Here is a 22,660-nt window from a genome sequence, read left to right as displayed (position 1 = left end):
GGGTAAAATTCTAACTTTGTTTTCTCCTTCGTTTTTCAACCATTTTTCACGATCTTTATACCAAAATGAAGCTTAGAACTAGTAGAACAACGTTAGACTAGTTTTAAGGCCTAAAAATCAAAGAATCTCACCTGCAACAACGATCCAAGTTCGGCCAACTTCGAACCTAGCCTTCCCAACGTCCAAATTCACCCAACGAACCACTCCGAGGCTCCTTGGGACCTCACAAACACATCTACAAGCTTAGAATCTCCTAAAACAAGCTAGATTAGGTTTGCATGAACAGTGCAATAATTCGGCCATTGTGATATCGACGTGAAAACATCTATATTCTTACCTGAAAATGGCACCTTTGAACTCCTCTCAGCTCCACGAACACGATGGTGGTCTTGGTTTCTTGTTTGGTGAAGATTTGAGTAGGTTTGTATGTGTGTCCGTGTGTAGAGGAAGAAGAAGAACTCGGGGAGAGTGAGAGAGAGAGAGAGAAAGAAAGAAAGGAGAGACAGAGAAGAGACAGGAATGAGGGAAAAGAGGGAGGGAATCCCGGGAGAGTGAAACGAGGTGTATGAGTGTGTGTGTGGTCCTACACACCACACCATACTACACAAAACTAATCTGATAAAAACGAATTAGGGGGTAAAATCGTAATTTCCCATGTACGTTAAAATGAAATTTGGGACGGGATGTTACAACCTACCCTCCTTAATAGAATTTCGTCCCGAAATTCAAAATAACTAATTACACCCCTAACGGTCAAAGAACAATCTAGGATACAAATCCCTCATCCTATTTTCTGTCTCCCATGTCGCTTCTTCAACCGAGTGATTCCTCCACAGAACTTTCACCAAATTCACCGTTTTGTTTCTCAGAACCTTCTCTTTCCAATCCAAGATCGTTAACGGTTCCTCGTCGTACGTCAAATCTGGATTTATCTCTAACGGTTGAGGAGGTATCACATGCAATGGATCAGCAACGTAATGTCGGAGCATAGACACGTGAAAAACGTTATGCACTTTAGCCAACTCCGGAGGCAACTCCAACCTGTAAGCTACCTCACCAACTCTTTCTGTGACTATGTACGGTCCGATGTATCTGGGACTCAACTTCCCCTTCTTTCCAAACCGCACCACACCTCTCCACGGTGAAAGCTTCAGAAATACCCAATCTCCGACCTCATACGTTCTGTCCGTAGCATGTCGATCTGCTAAACTTTTCTGTCTGTCCTGAGCTGCTTTCAGGTTAGACCTAATTACCTGAACATTTTGAGTAGTCTCCTCGACAATCTCCGGACCTACCAAAACTCTTTCGCCAACCTCTGACCAACATAACGGAGTGCGACAAGATCTACCATACAAAGCCTCAAATGGCGCCATGCTAATGCTCGAATGGAAACTGTTGTTGTAAGCAAATTCCATCAAATCTAATCGCTGGTGCCAAGCATCACTGAACTGTAACACCGAAGCTCGCAGCATATCTTCCAAAGTCTGAATAGTTCTCTCAGACTGTCCGTCCGTCTGTGGATGATATGCCGTACTGTAGAGTAGTCTCGTACCCAAAGCTTCTTGAAAAGCTACCCAAAACTTCGATGTGAATCGTGGATCACGATCCGAGACAATACTTACAGGGACACCATGGTACTTCACAACCTTTGAGATAAACAACTCTGCTAACCGGCTCAAAGAGTACTTCTCTCTCACTGGAATGAAATGTGCCAACTTAGTGAGTCGATCAACGATCACCCAAATGCCATCAAAACCATTATGTGTACGCGGCAACTTGTACACAAAATCCATAGTGATATTTTCCCACTTCCACTCTGGAACGGGAAGCGGCTGTAACAATCCAAACGGCTTCTTTCTTTCTGCTTTAACCTGTTGACAAACAGCGCAACTACTCACATACTCAGCTATCTCCCTTTTTATACCCGGCCAATAGTAAAATGGTCGAATAGTATGATACATTTTAGTTGCCCCTGGGTGCATGGCATAAGCCGAGATATGTGCTTCATCTAGAATTTCCTTTTTCAGCTCCACTTTACTAGGCACGAACATTCTACCTTCTAACATCAACATGCCATCAGAATCACGAACTCTGAGATCTCGCCTCCTTCCTTGATCTCGAGCTCGAATTAGTTCTTGAATCTGTTCATCAGCTACCTGAGCTTCAAGCACCCGATCAACTAAGATTGGCCTAACTTGAAAATTAGCAAGTAATGCCACTTCTCGATCTTCTGCTTCTAACCTTACTCCTGTAGCACGCAAGTCTACCAAAAGAGGAATACGACTAGCGTACAACGCATTGATACGGCCATGTGACTTCCTGCTAAGTGCATCGGCTACTACGTTCGCACGACCAGGGTGATAGTCAATCGTGCAATCGTAATCGCTGAGCAACTCTAACCACCTCCGTTGACGAAGATTAAGTTCCTTCTGGGTGAAGAGATACTGAAGACTCTTGTGATCTGTGAAGATTCTACACTTCTCTCCGTAAAGATAATGTCTCCACAACTTCAACGCAAAGATAATAGCAGCTAACTCCAAATCGTGTGTAGGGTAATTCATCTCATGGGTTTTCAACTGCCGCGAAGCATACGCAATCACCCTACCATGCTGCATCAATACACATCCCAGACCATTCAAGGAAGCATCGCTATAAACCTCGAAATCACCACTATCGTCCGGGAGTGCCAACACATGTGCATTAGTAAGACAATGCTTCAACTGCTGGAAACTCTGCTCACACTTATCATTCCACTCAAACTTAACGTCTTTCCTTGTTAACCTCGTCAATGGCAAGGCAATCACCGAAAAATCCTTAACGAATCTCCGATAATATCCCGCCAAACCAATGAAACTTCTCACCTCAGTGACAGTTCGTGGTTGCTCCCAACTCTCCACAGCTGCAACCTTTTGAGGATCAACCAGAATACCTTGAGCAGAAATGATGTGCCCCAAAAACGCGACTTGATCTAACCAGAACTGGCACTTGCTAAACTTAGCATACAATTGGTGTTCCCTCAACCTTTTCAACACCAATGTAAGATGTCAGACATGCTCTGCTTTGGACTTAGAATACACCAGAATATCGTCAATGAAGACAATAACAAATCTATCCAGGTAAGGCTGAAATACCCGGTTCATTAAATCCATAAAAGCTGCTGGTGCATTCGTCAACCCAAATGGCATAACCAGAAACTCGTAATGACCGTAACGAGTCCTGAACGCCGTCTTAGGAACATCATCCCTACTAATCTTCAGCTGATAGTACCCAGACCTCAAGTCTATCTTAGAAAATACACAAGCACCTCTCAGCTGATCAAACAAATCGTCAATACGAGGCAATGGATAACGGTTTTTAATCGTCACCCGATTCAATTGCCTGTAGTCGATACACAGCCTCAAAGTCCCATCTTTCTTTTTCACAAACAACACTGGAGCGCCCCAAGGTGAAGTACTAGGCTGGATGAATCCCTTATCCACTAATTCCTGTAACTGCACTTTCAATTCCCTTAACTCAGCAGGAGCCATACGATAAGGAGTTAAAGAAATAGGATTGGTACCTGGAAGCAACTCAACATTGAAATCCACGTCTCGATCCGGGGGTAAACCAGGTAAATCCTCAGGAAAAACATCAGGGAAGTGTCTGACCACTCTCACATCCTCAATTCTACTAGGAACGGTCTCCTCTAGCACCACATGAGCTAGATACCCCTGACAACCTTTAGTCAACAACTTCTTCGCTCGCAAAGCCGAAATAACACCATGTCTTACTCCACTCTGCTCACCCACAAAAGTAACCTCGGGTAATCCAGGGCGGTGAAACGTAACTACTTTCCCGTAACAATCAATGTTGGCACGATAGAAGTGCAACCAATCGTTGCCCAAAATCACATCAAAATCGACAATATCTAACGGGATAAGATCGGCGGGCATAACAACACCCTCTACTAACACTGGACATCCTGGGTACATACAATCTACAACACACCTCTCTCCTCTAGGCATAGCGAATTCTAGGTCGTACCCTAGAGGTGTGGGGCGAGGTTGCGTTACTTGAGCAAATGTATGAGAAATAACGGAATGTGTAGCTCCACAATCAATTAAGACTCTAGCAAAATAACCAATAATGTTTAACGTACCCATTATCAAGTCCGGGTTGTTCTGAGCATCCTGCAGGGAAATATTGTGAATACACCCCTGGCCCTGCTGTCGTCCGCCACGACCTCTGCTCGCTTGAACACCGCGACCTTGAGCTCCACGCCCCTGACTGGGCTGACCCATTTGTCTCGAAGACCCTGCACTACTAGTAGCATTCTCATTCAGCTGATACTGTCCTCCTTGGTACCACTGAGAACCACCCGTTGGAGCTGGAGGATACGGCATGTAATTGCTGGGATACGAGGGATAACCACCTTGTGAATACGGGTCCTGGGGGTACTGATACGGTCCCGGAGCATAGGGAACAACATCACCCTGATAGTGATAGGCACCACCTCTACCTGCTTGCCCATAAGTACTCGGACCTTGGATTTGTCGAATTGGTGCAGGTGGCGGCATAAAGGTCTGCTGTGGCTTCTGCTGCTGACCCTGGGGACAATTCACCGCTATATGTCCCATCTGTCCACATGTGAAACAAACACCGCTGCCACGTCTGCACTCGCCGAAATGTCGGTTATTACATCTACGGCAAAATGGGATTCGGTTTCGGCCACCATCACCTTGTCTCTGGCCTCGAGCACTTCCATAAAACCTACCTCCACGTCCTTGTCCAGAGGCACTGAAACCACCGCTAGACGAACTCGAACTGGCACCACCCCTTTTAAAGTTCTGAGTTTGGCGAGGCCCAAGCGACACTTGACTTTTCCCTCTGTCATCTTTCTTTTCGTCACTGTCACTAGACATATTCTCAGAGTCCTCTATCCTCAACAGTATCTCATAAAAATCCTGGTAGGACTCACAGTGAGTAGTAGTGGCCATAGAACGCCATCTCTTCCTAGTGCCCAAGCGAAAACGACGAAGCATCTCCGCCGGATTACCAGCGACATCAGGATAGTAACGAGATAAATCGGTGAACTTACGATAATACTCGTTAGCCGTCATTTTTCGCTGTTTTAACTCAGTGAATTCCTGTTTCTTACGGTCGATATACTCAGGGGGTACAAATCTCCTTTGAAACACGTCTTTGAAAACATTCCAATCGGTCCTCTGAGCTGGAGTCAACCTCCGAAGTTCTTGTTCCCACCAAGCTGCAGACTCCATCTCCAGAAACCAAGAGGTTGTCTCAACCCACCTATCCATAGGAAGGTTCCCCTGGTTATGTAACACACGGAAAGTCTTCTCTATGTGTTCCAACCAACGTTCTGCGCCTTCGTGACCCTCATTACCTTTAAACTTATCCAACTTCAGGTTATACATAGTCTCCAGAGGAGTCCTCTGGGGAGGGCGCATCACTGTTTGAAGGGCTGTAGCAATCACTTCCCCCAACTGAGTAAGATCAGGGAAGCTAGACTCATCTGAGCGACGTGGTTCCCGACGAGGCGGCATGATTCTGACAGAAGACACCAACTATTAGAATACTCACAAAGACACAGGACTGCTAAAACCTAGGCTCTGATACCAAGCTGACACACCCCGACCGAGATCAGGGCGTGCTGGCCGTCACACGAAGGTGACGTAACCATGTGCGCGTGCGGAAGCTAATTAAGAAGGTAATATAAAAGTACGAATAGTTAAAAACCTAATAACATACAAAGTACTAGTGTATGTGAGACACAATTCAGAGCAAGTCTACAACAGTCCAAAAGGAAAAGATACGACATATGTACACCCGAAGGTGACCCTACAATGGTGAGTGTCTGTCAGAAATTGCCGGGACGCCCTCTGGGGAAAACCACCGAACCTTCTAGACCACTAGAACCTGGAGGGGCGCAAAAACAAAAGCGTGAGTGGGCAAAAACAAAGTTCTTTGAAAACTCTTTAGCAAAACACATTCTAACCCCTCGCCGTAAAACCTGTATACTTCCCAGAAAATGAACATATATACGTATGTATAGATATGTCAATCATGCTCCATGATATGCCATTCATGCTCCATAATATGCCACAACATAATCTCATAATCAAATATAAATACTCAAGCGTAATTCACATCAAGAACATATAATCTGGCAGCCGGGAGTCACCTAACGTGACATGTACCGCTGCATATAGAGCTCTAATCTCAACTCAACATCTGAATCTGCACACAAGTCGGAGCCACCTAACGTGGTCTGTACGACAAGACTGGGTGTAATATATACGCTCTAGTGCTACGATCACGTGAAGACTGTGCGAATAATCGCGGGTCACCTACGAGTCGGAGCCACCTAATGTGGTCTGTACGACAAGGCTTGCACCTAACTTGGATCCAAGGCGAGCGTGTGGTGCTGGTGAACATACACGTGAAGGACTCTGCCCCTCTCTGGGCGGGAGCACTAACACCGGGGGTGCAGATATGAGCTCTTTAAACATTTCATCTACTATTGCATAATAAACAGGAATGCATAACCACGTGAATACCGCTTACCTGGCACTTACCTGTGCGTCCACAGCACCAAATACACATTTATATATATGTATGCCTCTACTAATACATGCGATGATGCGTAAACAACATTCTTATGATGCATGGCATAAAACAAATAACCTTTTCTATTCTATTTCTGGGAATTTAGATGTATATAGGTATATACGGAAAACAAAAGCCCACTCACTGATAATTAGAAGGGTCGTAGCCCCCCTGCCTCGAGTGCGTACGCTCGTCTTCGGAAAACGAATCACCTATACGCGACAAAGTTACGAAAACATTAATTTAAAAGCACCTAAGCAACTTCTCGTAATAACTTCTCATACATTGCTCAAATTGGACAATTGAATATACCAATGTGATCTACACAACCTCAGGATCACACACATATTTTTAGAAAAAATTTTGGACCACGCACGCGCCCCCACGCGCCTGACCCCGCACGGACCTACGCGCCCCCACGCGCGGCCCACGTGCACTGCACACTGACGGCGTCAGTTGACGCCGTCAGGAATATTCCGTTAACTGACGGAATATTCCGTCAAATCTAACCGGATTCTGTCACTGCCGTTAGGAATATTCCGTTAGACTTAACGGAATATTCTCCTTTCTTCTCCGGCGAGACGCCGGCGCCGGCGACGGCGCCGGAAAACTGGGTAAAATTCTAACTTTGTTTTCTCCTTCGTTTTTCAACCATTTTTCACGATCTTTATACCAAAATGAAGCTTAGAACTAGTAGAACAACGTTAGACTAGTTTTAAGGCCTAAAAATCAAAGAATCTCACCTGCAACAACGATCCAAGTTCGGCCAACTTCGAACCTAGCCTTCCCAACGTCCAAATTCACCCAACGAACCACTCCGAGGCTCCTTGGGACCTCACAAACACATCTACAAGCTTAGAATCTCCTAAAACAAGCTAGATTAGGTTTGCATGAACAGTGCAATAATTCGGCCATTGTGATATCGACGTGAAAACATCTATATTCTTACCTGAAAATGGCACCTTTGAACTCCTCTCAGCTCCACGAACACGATGGTGGTCTTGGTTTCTTGTTTGGTGAAGATTTGAGTAGGTTTGTATGTGTGTCCGTGTGTAGAGGAAGAAGAAGAACTCGGGGAGAGTGAGAGAGAGAGAGAGAAAGAAAGAAAGGAGAGACAGAGAAGAGACAGGAATGAGGGAAAAGAGGGAGGGAATCCCGGGAGAGTGAAACGAGGTGTATGAGTGTGTGTGTGGTCCTACACACCACACCATACTACACAAAACTAATCTGATAAAAACGAATTAGGGGGTAAAATCGTAATTTCCCATGTACGTTAAAATGAAATTTGGGACGGGATGTTACAAATACCCCTGCCTTATTTGATGCATTATTTTGGGTTTGTCTTAGGGGCATTTTTGCCCAAATATTTTTGTTGAAGCTTGGTGACACCAAAATCATTATTCACTTTTCCATTGGCTTTATATAGACTAGCATTCATGCACACGTGTGACTTTTCCATTGGCTTTATATAGACTAGCCTTCATGCACGCGCTCACGCGCGTACAGAAGGCATGTTTTGAATCACAACATGCTACAGCGACTTACACGTTTTAAATGTATTTAGCGTAAATTGACAAAAGGAAAGTCAAATATTTGAATTAAATGAATATCTTAGATCATGCTAAAAGAAAGCTTTCATAAACCAATTAAAACAGCTGAATTCACGTTAATAAAATCGGTCTCTATAGAATTTAAATTAAGAATAGATAAAATAGTATTTAATAAACAATTGATCGAATCACATTATTGCTAGCCTATTGCGAGACTAAGCCCAACCTCTTCCCCCTTAGTACAAATAATATCGTTTGTTAAAAAAAAAAAAAAAAAAATTGTTATTCGCACTCCAAAAATCTTATTTGGCACTCCAAACTTTCTATGATTAGAAAGAAAAATACACTTGTAAGGAGTGTAGAATAAGATTTTTGGAGTGCTAATAACAGTTCCTAAAAAAAATCATTTAACAACTAATTTAATCACATTATTATCTGCGTACGAAAGACCTTTTTTATAACCGGCATTACACGTGTCTTAAGATGTTTTGAACGTGTTTAAAAATAGAGAAAATAATATTTAATAAACAACTGATTCAATCACATTATTGCTAGCCCATTGTGAGGCTAGACCCACCCCTCCCCCTTAGCGTAGATAATATCGTTTCTTAAAATAAAATAAAAAATAATAATCATTTGACAACTAATTTAATCATATTATTATCCGTGTGCGAAAGACTTTTTTTACTGGCATTACATACCTCCTAAGATGTTTGAACATGTTTAAAAAAATAAAGAAATTGAATCACATTATTGCTAGCCTATTGTGAGGCACTAATTTAAAAATATATATATATATATATATATATAAATTTAAAAAAAAATTATTAAAAAAATATTGTTAAAATGATGAAAATGCCCCTGCTTTATTTGATGCATTATTTTGGGATGTCTTTAAAGATTTTGTCTTGAGGGCATTTTTGTCCAAATATTTTTGTTGAAGCTTGGTGACACTAAAATCACTATTCACTTTCCATTGGATTTATATATTGAAGATAAAGCAAGGGAAATATATAGTCATCAGGAGATAATACGTTACCATCTATACGTTTATATACAGAGTTGTAACAATCATGAGCTTAATTAATTACCAAACCCAGCTCATCCTGCTAAACACAGATTTTATTAGCAAGATTCTAATTAACCCTCTCTTCTAAAAACTGCACGCACTTAGTTACAGGTATTCAGTTCTCAAATTCTTGGTGAACCCAGCACACATGATATGTGACAGCCCGTCCCATAAATATTACAACGTACGTGTGAAAAGACAAAATTGCCCCTAGTTCGATTTCTGTACGTTTATTGGTTGTTTTTTAGTTTGGTTGGCATGTTGTAGGCCACACACACTTTCCCACACACCACAACCTTTCCTCTTGTTTCCTGCACCCTGTCCCGAGCCCCATTCCTTCCCATTTCCTTTGAAACGTACGGACATACCCACAAACCCTACCAACCTCCACAGATCGAAGAAACCAAGGCCATATTCATGTTCGTGAAGCTTGTAGGAGTCCAACCATACCTTTTTCAGGTGAGAATACCCCCGTTTTCACGTTGAACTCACGATGCCCAATTTTGATATTGTTCATGCTCACGTGATTTCTCACGTTTTAGGGAATTTCAAGCTTGTAGGTAGCTTGGTGAGGTCCCTAGGAGGCTTGGGGTGGTTCGTTTGAAGGTTTTGGACGTCGGGATCACTAGGTTCGAAGTTGGCCGGAGTTGGGTTGATTTTGCAGGTGAGATTTTGTGGATTTTAGCCCTTGAAAGTAGTATGATTGTGTTCCTCTCGTTGTAAGCTTCATTTTGGTACCAATTTTGTGAAATTTGGTTGAAAAACAAAGAAGATATCGAAGTTTGAAATTTTCCCGATTTTCCGGCACCGGCGACGGCGCCAGAGGCTCGCCGGAGAAAACGACAGAATATTCCGTCAAGTCTGACGGAATATTCCTGACGCCGTTGACGGAAACTGTTAGGGATAACAAAATATTCCCTTACGGCGTCAGTTGATGCCGTCAGCGTGCCAGGCACGTGCCTGCGCGTGGCCGGCGCGTGGGGGCGCGTGCGGCGGTGAAAAAATATTTTAAAAATATGGGGATGTTCCTGAGGTTGAGTAGATCACGTTGGTGTATTCATACACCCCATTTGAGCATTGTATGAGAAGTTATTTCAAAAGGTTGGTTATGTGCTTTAAAATTAAGGTTTTCGTAGTTGTTTCGCATATAGGTGATACCTATCCCGAGGACGAGCGTGGTCACTCGAGGCAGGGGGCTACGACCCTTCCACATACCAGTGAGTGGGCTTTTGGTTTTCCGTATATACCTATATACTTATATTTTCCCAGAAATTGATTTGAATTGTCATTTGCCATATGCCATGCATTAGATTATCGTTATTTATGCATCATTATTAGTTGTATATATATACATATGCATATTGGGTGATGTGGACGCACAGGTAAGTGCCAGGTAAGTGTTATTCATGTTTACATTCAGTGGCGATTTGAGATGCTTAGAGAGCTCATAACCTGCACCCCCAGTGTTAGTGCTCCCGCCCAGAGTAAGGCACAGTCCTTCACGTGATGTTCACCTCCCGCACCACACGCTCAGCTTGGATCCAAGTTAGGTGCACAGTCCTGTCGTACAGACCACATTAGGTGGTTCCGACTCGTAGGTGACCCACGATTATTCGCACAGCCTTCACGTGATCGTAGCACTAGAGCGTTTATATGTATTACACCCAGGCCTGTCGTACAGACCACTTTAGGTGGTTCCGACTCGTGGGCAGGTTTAGTTATTGAGATTGAGATTTAAACTCTAGATTCAGCCGTACAGGTCACGTTAGGTGACTCCGGCTGCCAGACTATATGATATTGATATGATTTTCACCTGAGCACTTGCATTTCATGGTGAGATTTGGCATGGCATATCCTGGAGCATGATTGGTATATATATATATATATATATATATATATATATATATATATATATATGTACATATGTCTATTTTTCTGGGAAGTATACAGGTTTTACGGTGAGGGGTTAGAAGTTATTTATTAAATGGTTTTCGAAAAGCTTTGTTTTTGCCCACTCACGCTTTTGTTTTGCGCCCCTCCAGGTTCTAGTTGACTAGCAGGTTTGGTGGTTTCCCAGAGGACTTTTCCGGCATTTCTGACAGACGATCACTAGCGTAGGGCCACCTTCGGGTGTACTGTTGTCGCATCATTTTCTTTTGGACTGCTTAGGCTTTATGCTCTGAACTTGTGTCTCACTTACGCTAGCACTTGTTTCTCTTGCCTTATGTATGCTAGTTTTTATTCATTCGTAATATTTACATTACTATTTTATTAGCTTCTGCACTGTGCACATGGCTACGTCTCTTCCATGTGACGGCCAGCATGCTCTGATCTCAATCGAGGTGTGTCATGATAACACTACTACAAAATTGGCTTATTGTGTCGATTAGTGGTGGCAGTTTTATATTGTTACTGTCGGATAAAATGTTTTCCTACAACATGTTTAAAAAGTGTCAGAAAATAAAGTATTATTGTCAGCTATATCCGACAAGAATAATGAAGTGGGCCCTTAACTACATTAGATACATTTTTTAAATAATTTTAACCAATTTTTACGGATATATCAGACATGAGTAAGTAATGTGTCAAATCTGTCAATTATTTTCGAATTTTTATACTAAATCTAGCGGTTATAACCGACACAAATCTTTTCAAATTTTTTATACTAATTATGGCGGTTATATCCTATACAAATTGTGTCAAAATATTATATTATTTTCATTTTTTTAAAAACCATTACTTTTGATTAAACTTTCTTAAAAAATGTTATATTATATTAAACAAATAGTGATTTTATTGTTTATAACCGTTAAAATTTTGGGTCCCGTTACCTAATCTCTAAATGTTTTTTTTTTCTTTTTGCGATTTTTTACTCATGCTATCTATTTGACGGTTGGATCATTGAAACTAGTTTTGTAGAATACATATCCTATCAAATTGATAGATTTAACAAACACATAAGAGTTAATGTTATACTTTCATTAAGTATAAAATAATACTAGTGTAAATCTTTTAAATTGAAGATCGAATTCATTCATTGCATTCTTATAGGGTCGAGGAGTGTAGCTGTAAAAAAATCATCAAAATCGGAGCTAAAATAACCGTTAAATTGTGATTTTTTATTTATAACCATCGAAAACTTTTGTTTTGTTACCTAATATCTGAATATTTGTTTTTTGCGATTTTTTATGTATGCGATCTCGGAGTGTGTGCAAACAAGTTTGACGGTTGGATTGTTGAAAAACATTTTGTAGAATGCGTATCGAATCAAAATGGTAGATTAAACAAACACTTAGAATTAATGTTATACTTCCCCATCAAGTATTAAATAAGATTTTGTGGTATCCACTAGTGTAAATATTTTAAATTGAAGATCGAATTCATTCAATGCATTCTTATAGGGTCGAGGAGTGTAGCTATAAAAAATCATCAAAATCAAAGCTAAAATAACCGTTAAATTATGATTTTTCATTTATAACCATCGAAAACTTTTATTCTGTTACCTAATCTCTGAAAGTTTTTTTTTTGTGATTTTTTACGTATGCGATCTCGGAGTGTGTACAAACAAGTTTGACGGTTAGATCATTAAAAAAAGTTTTGTAGAATGTGTATCGCGTCAAAACGGTAGATTAAATAAACACTTCAGAGTTAATGTTATACTTCCATTAAGTATAAAATAAGATTTTGTGGTATCCACTAGTGTAAATATTTTAAATTGAAGATCAAATTCGTTTATTGCATTCTTATAGGGTCGAGGAGTGTAGCTGTAAAAATCATCAAAACCGGAGCTAAAATAATCGTTAAATTGTGATTTTTCGTTTATAACCGTCGAAAACTTTTGTTCCGTTACCTAATCTCTGAATTTTATTTTTTTACGATTTCTTATGTAGGTGATATTGTAGTATCTTCAAACAAGTTTGACGATTAGATCTTTGAAACTAATTTCGTAGAATGCATATATCCATTAAATTTGCCTAAATTTTGAAGTGGGAAAAGTAATTTGTGCTAAATTTTTATTTATGTTTTTCAAGTATTGATTAGACAATATTTAGTTTGTGTGATGACATTTTCATTGTACAATTATCTTTTTGTTTCTTTATCGCATATTTTACATAGGTTATTATCTATTAAACCAAACAATTATTTATTTAATTTTTAAAAATGTATTCTAAATACATATTATTTATTTATTAAACCAAACAATCATTATTTTATTTTTTTAAATTGTAACAAAATCTTGGGGGGATTTTTGCCGCCATTTTTTTCTATCGATCATAACCGACAGTAATGAAAATTTTATGTCGGTTTATATTTAAAAAATGTTTCTATCGGTTTTAACCGACAATAATGAAAATTTTCCAAAATAAAATGTAACATCTCACATCGACCAACGGAGAGGGGGTGACGTGCCTTATATGTACATGCCCACCTCCTATAACATAAGGCCTTTTGTGAACTCACTGGCTTCGGATTCCATCAGAACTCCGAAGTTAAGCAAGTTTGGGCAAGGGCATTCCTAGGATGGGTGATATACTGGGAAGTTCTCGTGAGTTCTCAGAAACAAAACCGTGGGGGAATGGTAAGCCCAAAGTGGACAATATCGTGCTACGATGAAGCTGGACTGGGATGTGACATAATTTACTCATTGTCTTCGGATTCCATCGGAACTCTGAAGTTAAGAGAGTTTGGGCGAAGGCATTCTTAAGATGGGTGACCTACTAGGAAGTTATCGTGAGTTCCTAGAAAGCCTCATGCTATAGGAGGTGGGTAGACACATATAAGGCACATCACCCCCTCTTCGTTGGTCGATGTGGGATGTCACAATCCACCCCCCTTAGGAGCCCGACGTCATCGTCGGCACACTCACATCGAACGGCAAAGTGGCTCTGATACCAAATTTTGTCATATCCCAGTCCAGCTCCGCCGTAGCATGATATTGTCCGTTTTGGGCTTACCATTCCTTCACGGTTTTGTTTATAGGAACTCACGAGAACTTCCCAGCAAATCACCCATCCTAGGAATGCCTTCGCCCAAACTCGCTTAACTTCGGAGTTCCGATGGAATCCGAAGTCAGTCAGTTTCCAAAATGCCTCGTGCTATAGGAGGTGGGCATGTACATATAAGACACATCACCCCCTCTTCGTTGGTTGATGTGGGATCTTAGATAAAACCCCTCCATCTCATCCTTGCACCGGTGCTTTCTCCCTTCCCCTTTCCTTCCCTTTTTCCTCTTCTCCTCATTTCGTGCTCCTTCTCTTCTCCCCTTCTCCTCCTTGCTTCAATCACCATGGATGAACAATTCGAGGAGCAACATTCTAAAACCAATACATTTTAAATTATTTGTATCACGTTCAGTTTGTGTTTTAAATTTTGATTATGTTATTAAATCGAGTTTGTATTTTGAATCTTGACTTGAGATACCTTATCAAATATTATGCATAAATTAAAAATTGGTCTTTGTTTAGATCTTTTATGTAGGTTTTGTTTTTGTAAATACGCATCACCAATGTTTTTTTGTTATTAACAAGGAGCAATGCCTCAACGGAGAACTCGGAGCTGTGGAATCCCAGATTGTATATTTTTTCTCTGACGAAGGATTGGTGCTTGATTAAGGAAGATGAAAATGAAGTCGAATGTAGGTATATTTTTTTATTTTTTTTTACAAATTGTATAATTAGTAAAAGATTATAAACATAATTAACGAACTTATATATATATATATATATATATATATGTATGTATGTATGTTTTATTTTTAGTATTATTTATACAATTATTAGTTTTGTTTATGTTTATTTAAATTGTCCTTTTTATATATTTTTTTATTATTAATATATTTGCTATCAGTTTTATTAGACAGAGAATGCTCTTATTTATTCATTATTAAAAAATTATCTGTCAGTTATATCCGACACAAGTTTTGTCGGTTTTAGAGTATTTTCTGTCGGTTTTATCCAACAGAGAATGCTCTTATTTATTCATTATTAATATATTCTCTATCAGTTATATCCGACACAAATTATGTCGATTTTAGAGTATTTTATGTCGAAAAATTTATTTCCTGACACTGGCAATTCTGTCGCTTATTATATCTGCCACTGCATCCATTTTCTATCGGATTTTGCTTAATATCCAACAGTAATATACGTTTCTTGTCGGTTATTATAGCGATACTAATAAATGGTTTTGTAGTAATTACTATTCTTTTCTTTTAAAGGGAATGGCTACACTTTTTCAACAAAATTGGATAATTAACTTTAATTCAGTTTTAGTTAAAGATAATCGGAACTTAATCAAGATCATATTATTGACCATTTTATAACCAAGACGAAAAGCGTACAACTTTCCTTCAATCTATCTTTTAAGAGAGAAATTGACCGCTTGATTAAAGCAACTCTAACACCGGATAGGAGAATAGAGTCGAGCGTGACAAAATGCGTAGCGTCACATAATTTTATAACAACTACCATAGGAATGATGTTATCCGGATGCATCTAGACAAGTATATCTCCCCTTTTAGAGGTTCTATTGAGCAAGTTACAAGAGAAATACATGTTTGGTCCCAAACTCTCAATACCGATATAAGTTTTAGGATTTTGATTATTTGTTTGTGATGTCCGAGTTTGGCTGGGCTCCTAACACTCTCAAGTCTTTGGACTTCATGAATGAAAACATTGTAGAGTATTTTATCTCTAATTTCTGCTGGCCCAAAGCTTGGTGGTTCAAAAATTTCAATCAATTTATTTTAGTTTAAATCCCTAGAATGTCTAACGATAAAAAAAGGTCCCTAAAAATTGCAAGAGTGTGGGTAACCAAAGGGTGGGCACGATTCGGTACAGCCTGATTTCACCCTCAAATCAGAATCGGAATTCAAAAATATCAACGGTTCGGTTCAGTGTGGTTCCGTTTAAAATTATTGAAAAAAATCGTACGTTTCGGTTTATGACGGTTCTGGTTTGGTTCATGCCGGTTCACAGTTCCAAATAATAAATCATTTGAATCTTGGCAATATATATTTAGAGCACATAAAAAAGTCAAAGCAATTTTATGGTAAAGGATAGTAATTGGATTACACAACGAAGAACATGCATGACCAATCATAAAGAATGATGAACTACAATAGAAGATTTAAAATTTTATGGCACCAAAACCTTACAAAGTTAATGAATATTATTCATATCAACAATTCACAAAACACAGACACATAACTAACAAATTTAGCTTACCAAACTCATTATGGTTATTAACTTAACAATTTAGAAATGAAAAACGCACTCTTATTAAGAAACATAATCAAACGGTTGAAAATCCGAATTTTCAAAACCCAATTAATTAATTTTATTCACGTTTGGTTTGGTTCTAAGGGTTCCGCCAACATGAAAATCAAAACCAAAACTGGAACCGGTTCGGTCCGATTCTTAAACCTATATTAACTTTTTTTGTCAACATAATTTTTTACAATTTACTTTATTGCAGTTTGATTCGATTTTATGATTCCACAATTTTTATGCCCCCTTAGCCAATTAGCCCAGTTCAAAAGAACAAAATTACAAGAGCCAATTAGCCCAGTTCAAAAGAACAAAATTACAAGAAAGACGAATCCTATGGGAGAGCATCAAAGCACTATTCCGTGCTTAACATGCTTAATTAAAACAAAAGAAAATCAACCTCATTACTAATAATTTTTTCTTAAATTTAGCTCGTTCATGCTCATACATGTATGTGTAGTAAATGGCAGTTAAAAAAGTCAATGAAATTCTCTCAAAATTAGAATTTTCAAATGCTCTCTATCACCTCATGTATTTTTGAACAATATTTTATAATTTTAACCTACTTTAAAAATATTATCTACTTCCCTACAAATAACTTTTAATTTCTATACGTCACGTTTTTTGTTTGATCGATTCATTTTATACTACAAGTTCCACACATTTGAAACTTCTCTTTGGAGATATCTGTATGCATATTAAATAAAGTTAAGCCACTCTTTTGAAAATTCTTATTTCTGCCTTGCTCACTCACCGGATTATTCTCATATACAAAATTCATCGATTAAACAAGTTTTCATATTTGATAATAAATAAATGAACTTGAAAAAAATGGAAAAGACGACAATTATAGGTTTCAACGTGGACTTGATTGGCATAATTAAGCAGCCCCAATGTAGGACGACACTCACAGTCATGCATGGTAATCAAAACACAATTTGGTACAGACGTTGATTAAGGAAGCAGTGAGCGAAGCAAGCTCACAGTACGTGACAAACAAAACCCTAGGCCCCCATCATCTTATTCAGGCACTGATGTTACGTGCAACTTGCTGCTTAGGCCATCTACAGTGAGCTATTAATATATTAAATTTATACAAGAATTACATTATAGTAAGAAAAAAAATTTGAGTGCTATATCAATATATTGAATTCATAAATTCAATGTATTAAGCTCAAGAATGCGAAAATCAATGTAACTGTAGCGTTATAAGTATCAAATTCAAATTATCTTATTTTTTATATATAGTTATCACAATCATTCAAAAGTATTGTGAAAACATTAGAGTTATTTATTTCTTAATTATTATTATTATGGATGAAGTTGCTTTCGTGCACTTAATGTTGACGTCACAAAGTTATAAGATAATAGCCAAATTGGCATCATTTAAAAAAGAATAGCCCTCCTTGTCGCCAATCACATCTGCAATTCATTTTTGTCGGCCCCATGTTCTCCATTTCTCAAAATTCAGCTAGAATCTTATGATCGGTCATTAATCATTTTTAACGGTATTATTTATACTAAGAGGGTGGTGATAATATAGTTTAAATTTTCTTTTATTAATCTGTATGCATCAAAATTTCTATGAAATAAATGTTCACCAACGTATTAAAATTTCGCTATGCTAGGGCATACGTGGCATGCGTCATGAGTTTCATAAAAGTCGCTACATGTAAGGGGTGTGTGAGGATGTCAAGGTAAAAGAGTCCAGTGGCGGATCCATAAAATATTATTATGGGGTTAGTAAGAATAGCACACGCAGTTGCAAATTTTTTTAACAGATATAGCATGCATATCGTCATTTCATCGAGTCTTGGTAGGCCTGAAGTCATTTGCAAATGCATAATGCACAACTGTTAATGCCTCATTTACGTGGGTAACTAACATGTTCCAAGGCTACTCTTATATGAATGCTTAACAAAGGAACACACTTATCTTGAACACACTAACAAATTGATTGATATCATTGCATCCCATTAGTATATTTGTCCAAGAATGATGATGTTTTGTTCATTCTCTGAGATTACCATTTCATTTACCTTGCATTTTTTGATAGTTTTTTACTTGGTTTTTTTTTTCTTTTTTTTTCCAACAATTGTAATCACAACCAACAAACAAGCGACATGTAAATTATATTAGTACTAGACTGTAGCATCTCTCTAACGCATTTTATCAGGAGTTGGAGGGCATATATGAAGGACAACTCCAACCTTCAAAAGGGCAACACCCAAGTCATCTATGGAGATTCATCGGAGTACGGAGGGTCAGCTGACTCCCCTTGCTCCTAAGTCGGTCCGCCCCTAAAAGAGTCCCACAATGGTGAATAGAGAAACTTTGCAAGGGCGCTACTCCCCATATAGCCAATTGATTTTAGAATAATGCTAGGGAGATCAAATTATTTTTAAGTCAAATTTGCAAATCAAATGATGTGTCACTACTGAAAAATAAACATGTTAATCAACATTAAGTAATAATCCAATAATCAATGTCCAAATCATTTGATTTACAAAAAAAAAAAAAAATTTAAATTTGGTCCCTAATATTACCCTTTTTCTTAATTTTACAGTTAAACTTCAATTTTCTTCGAACACAAAAGAGTTAAAAAGTAAGAACATAAATATCGTAGCATCAAAATGTGCTGCTTTGTATAATTACATGTAGCAGATGGAATAAGGACACCGCTTAAGACAAGGGACACAAGGGCCACCTCATCAGTTAATTTGAACTTTAAAACCAAGTTCAATGTATACCAATCGCACTCCAACCCAATATGCCCTCTTTCGGCAACTTGATGGGCCAACTTCCTAAATTCTAACCACAGAAAACAACGTAAACTGGCAGTGTTTGTTTAATCTAAACAATCTTAATTAAACCACGTTCCTAATTTTACTAACCATAAAAACAAAAAACGAAACCAACAAAAAAAACCAATTTAATTGATTGTTATGCGACTCAATCGTTACAAAAGGGTAGTGTGATCCGTTAATAATTTATTCAAACATATTGGAATCTTGAAGTCATAGATGACTTCTCAACACCCAACGTACCTAATTAAAAAACGTCCAATAAAGCACATGGTGATTTGGAGATGTACATGATGAATGGTATTCAAACATATATAATCTTCAAATCTACTCAAACCTTGTTTTGTTTTTTTCTTTGGGGCGGTTGCTAGATTGCTCTAACGTACCGCCATTGACATGGCTCTAATTCTCTATACAAGAAGTGTCTCACTCTTTAAGAACGAGATACGGAAGTGAGGTTAATTATTTTCTTGGTTACCCTAATTATTGTTTAAACATGATTTTTTTTTTAACAAATGACATTATCTACATTAAGAGAGTGAGAAAGTGGGCTAAACCTTACAATGAGATAACAATAATGTGGTTTAAATTCGTCATTTGGTGAGAATCAAGCCTAAGATTTCTCACTTACAAGTGAAGATGAATACCGCCAGACTGTAGTACGAAGTAGCTAAACGTGATATTTTTAAATGGGTGTCATGGGTTCCGTGTTTGAAACTCACTCATCTCCTAAATTATTGTTATAGTTTCCAATTATCTCAATGTCCTTAATAATAATAATAATTTTTTTTTTTAATATTAATCTTCACTTATAGGTGGAAGATTTTATGTTCAACATTCTTGGATGGTGAGTTCGAAACTTAATTATTATGACATACTCATTGTGACTTAATCCAAACGATTTATCTCTACATATAAATATGTTGTATAAAAAGCTATTGATTTACATATCCTCTAAACGTGGAATGAAACCTTGGGTTAATTTCCCCCTTTCCATTGATAGGAAACAAGACATTTCTAAAAATAATGAGAATTATTGCAAAGTGATGGAGTAGCTAGCTAGAAGGTGAGCCAAAGGCCACTTGCAATGGTGAGCATTGATTAGTGGTTGGCTGCTTTGGCTTTACATTATCTTCAGATTCATCTGAATATTTCCTAAAATTTTAATTTGATTACTTTTAAAATGATGAGGTGGCATGCTAGCTATCAACTTGCCTTTTAATCACATGTGCATATATCATCTCAACAACAAGTAGCACTAAAAAATTGGACACCCAATTGGACCCCACATCCTCTCTATCCTTCCACCTTCGTACTACTTACTCCCTCCACCCTCTCCCTCCGGCTGCATGGCCCGCACGTGCTTTTTCACTCCCACTTACATTAAAAAATGAAGCCCTTTATATATAAAGGGCAACGGGTCCCTTCATTTCATTTCCATTTCGATACAACTCTCCACTCCGCACTCCACCAACACAACCACCGCAAATCCAAATGGCTCTCATCCGCGAACGCCGCCAGCTCAACCTCCGCCTCCCCTTGCCCGACCTCTCTGAGCGCCGCCCTCGTTTCTCTCTTCCCCTCCCTCCCACCGCTCCCACCACCGCCGTCACCACCAACACCTCCTGCTCCGCTATCTCAGCCGCAGACCTCGAGAGACTCGAAGTCCTCGGCCACGGAAACGGCGGTACCGTCTACAAGGTCCGCCACAAGCGGACTTCAGCCATTTACGCTTACAAACTCGTCCAAGGTGACTCCGACCCCACCGTCCGCCGTCAGCTCTTCCGCGAGATGGAAATCCTCCGCCGCACAGACTCTCCGTACGTCGTCCACTGCCACGCAATCTTCGAGCAGCCCTCCGGCGACATCGGGATTCTCATGGAGTACATGGACTATGGCACCCTCGAGACCTTGCTTAAATCCAACGGCACCTTCTCCGAACCAAAACTTGCCCACGTGGCGCGGCAAGTTCTTAACGGCCTCAACTACCTCCACACCCACAAAATCATCCACCGCGACATCAAACCAACAAATCTTCTAGTAAACAGAAACATGGAAGTAAAAATCGCCGACTTCGGCGTGAGCAAGATCATGTGCCGAACGTTGGACGCCTGCAACTCATACGTCGGAACTTGCGCTTACATGAGCCCGGAAAGATTCGACCCGGATACCTACGGCGGCAATTACAACGGCTACGCCAGTGACATATGGAGTTTGGGGCTGACCCTGATGGAGCTCTACATGGGTCACTTCCCGTTCTTGCCTCCGGGTCAGAGACCCGACTGGGCCACCCTCATGTGTGCCATATGTTTTGGAGAGCCCCCCACCTTGCCGGAGGGGGTGTCCGAGGAGTTTCGGAGCTTCATGGAGTGTTGCTTGCAGAAGGAGTCTGGCAAGAGGTGGTCCGCCGGTCAGCTTCTGACCCACCCCTTCGTCTGTAAAGATAGGTGAGGATGTGAATTCAAGAATCCGTCGCCGGGAAGTTTATAAATCTTCCAAGGGCTACAAGGACGAGTCGGGCAATTAACTTGGTTTATTCTCTTGCTCATCAAATCTTCCCGTGTCGAATATCCGTGCGAGTGGATCCGGCAGTAATTAGGAGTCGGGTCGCCGGGTTTGGCATAAGCCTTTTCGGACACTAGTTACTGTAGGTTTTATGAGCTTTTGTATATACTGGCCGGATTCGGATACTTTGTGGATTATGATGTTAATTAAATTATGATTAAGAGAATCATCATATCAAATTTCCTTTGATTCTATTTCATTGTGGCTCTTAAACATCACGAGATTAATTAAACTTTCCGAGTGACTAAAAGTCAGAATTCAACACTTGAAGTTGACATCGAGGGAACGAACTAGGAAGTGTAAGAAAGGACCACGACGATTAATAATCTCTCTAACTATGAATAGTTTGATGTATCAGTCAATTAAGTAGAGGCTGTACGTAACTGATCAACCCTACTTCCTAGCTGGTGTACAAAGACTAGTCAATTTTTAGGAGGAAAATCAATACTTTCTATGGGTGAATTAGCTTTGTACATAATAGAAATCATTTTTAGGCTTCTTAGTTAAAATAGTCTTTAAAATTGGCATAACTTTTCATTTTGATTCTTAACAATAAAAATCTATCAAAGTGGTTTCTGAGTTTGTCTACTGTAAATCATTTGATCCTTCAGTGAAAAGTCTATCAATATCCTCGTTAAGTGGAGGGCTTGATTTGACAAAAATATCCTTAATAAGTGGTCACGTGTTCGTTCATGTGACAATTTAACGTGGATATTGACATATTTTTCACGAAAGTACCAAAATGATTTATAGTGGACATACTCAAGACCAATTATATCGATTTTCATTGTCAATGAC

At 39.2% G+C, this 22,660-nt stretch overlaps 1 protein-coding gene across 1 annotated transcript; it reads left to right on the top strand.

Moving 5' to 3' along the window:
- Positions 1-20,728: 20,728 nt before the first annotated feature.
- LOC137712598 (mitogen-activated protein kinase kinase 9-like) lies at positions 20,729-22,056 on the top strand. The gene has a single exon (XM_068451697.1). The coding sequence runs from the start codon at positions 20,792-20,794 to the stop codon at positions 21,746-21,748; it is 957 nt and encodes a 318-aa protein (XP_068307798.1). The 5' UTR covers positions 20,729-20,791; the 3' UTR covers positions 21,749-22,056.
- Positions 22,057-22,660: the final 604 nt, after the last annotated feature.

This window comes from Pyrus communis, chromosome 13, assembly GCF_963583255.1.
Source record: "Pyrus communis chromosome 13, drPyrComm1.1, whole genome shotgun sequence".
Lineage (NCBI taxonomy): Eukaryota > Viridiplantae > Streptophyta > Magnoliopsida > Rosales > Rosaceae > Pyrus > Pyrus communis.
Note: the sequence above shows the minus strand (reverse complement) of the source record. Positions and strands in the feature narration are given on the sequence as shown.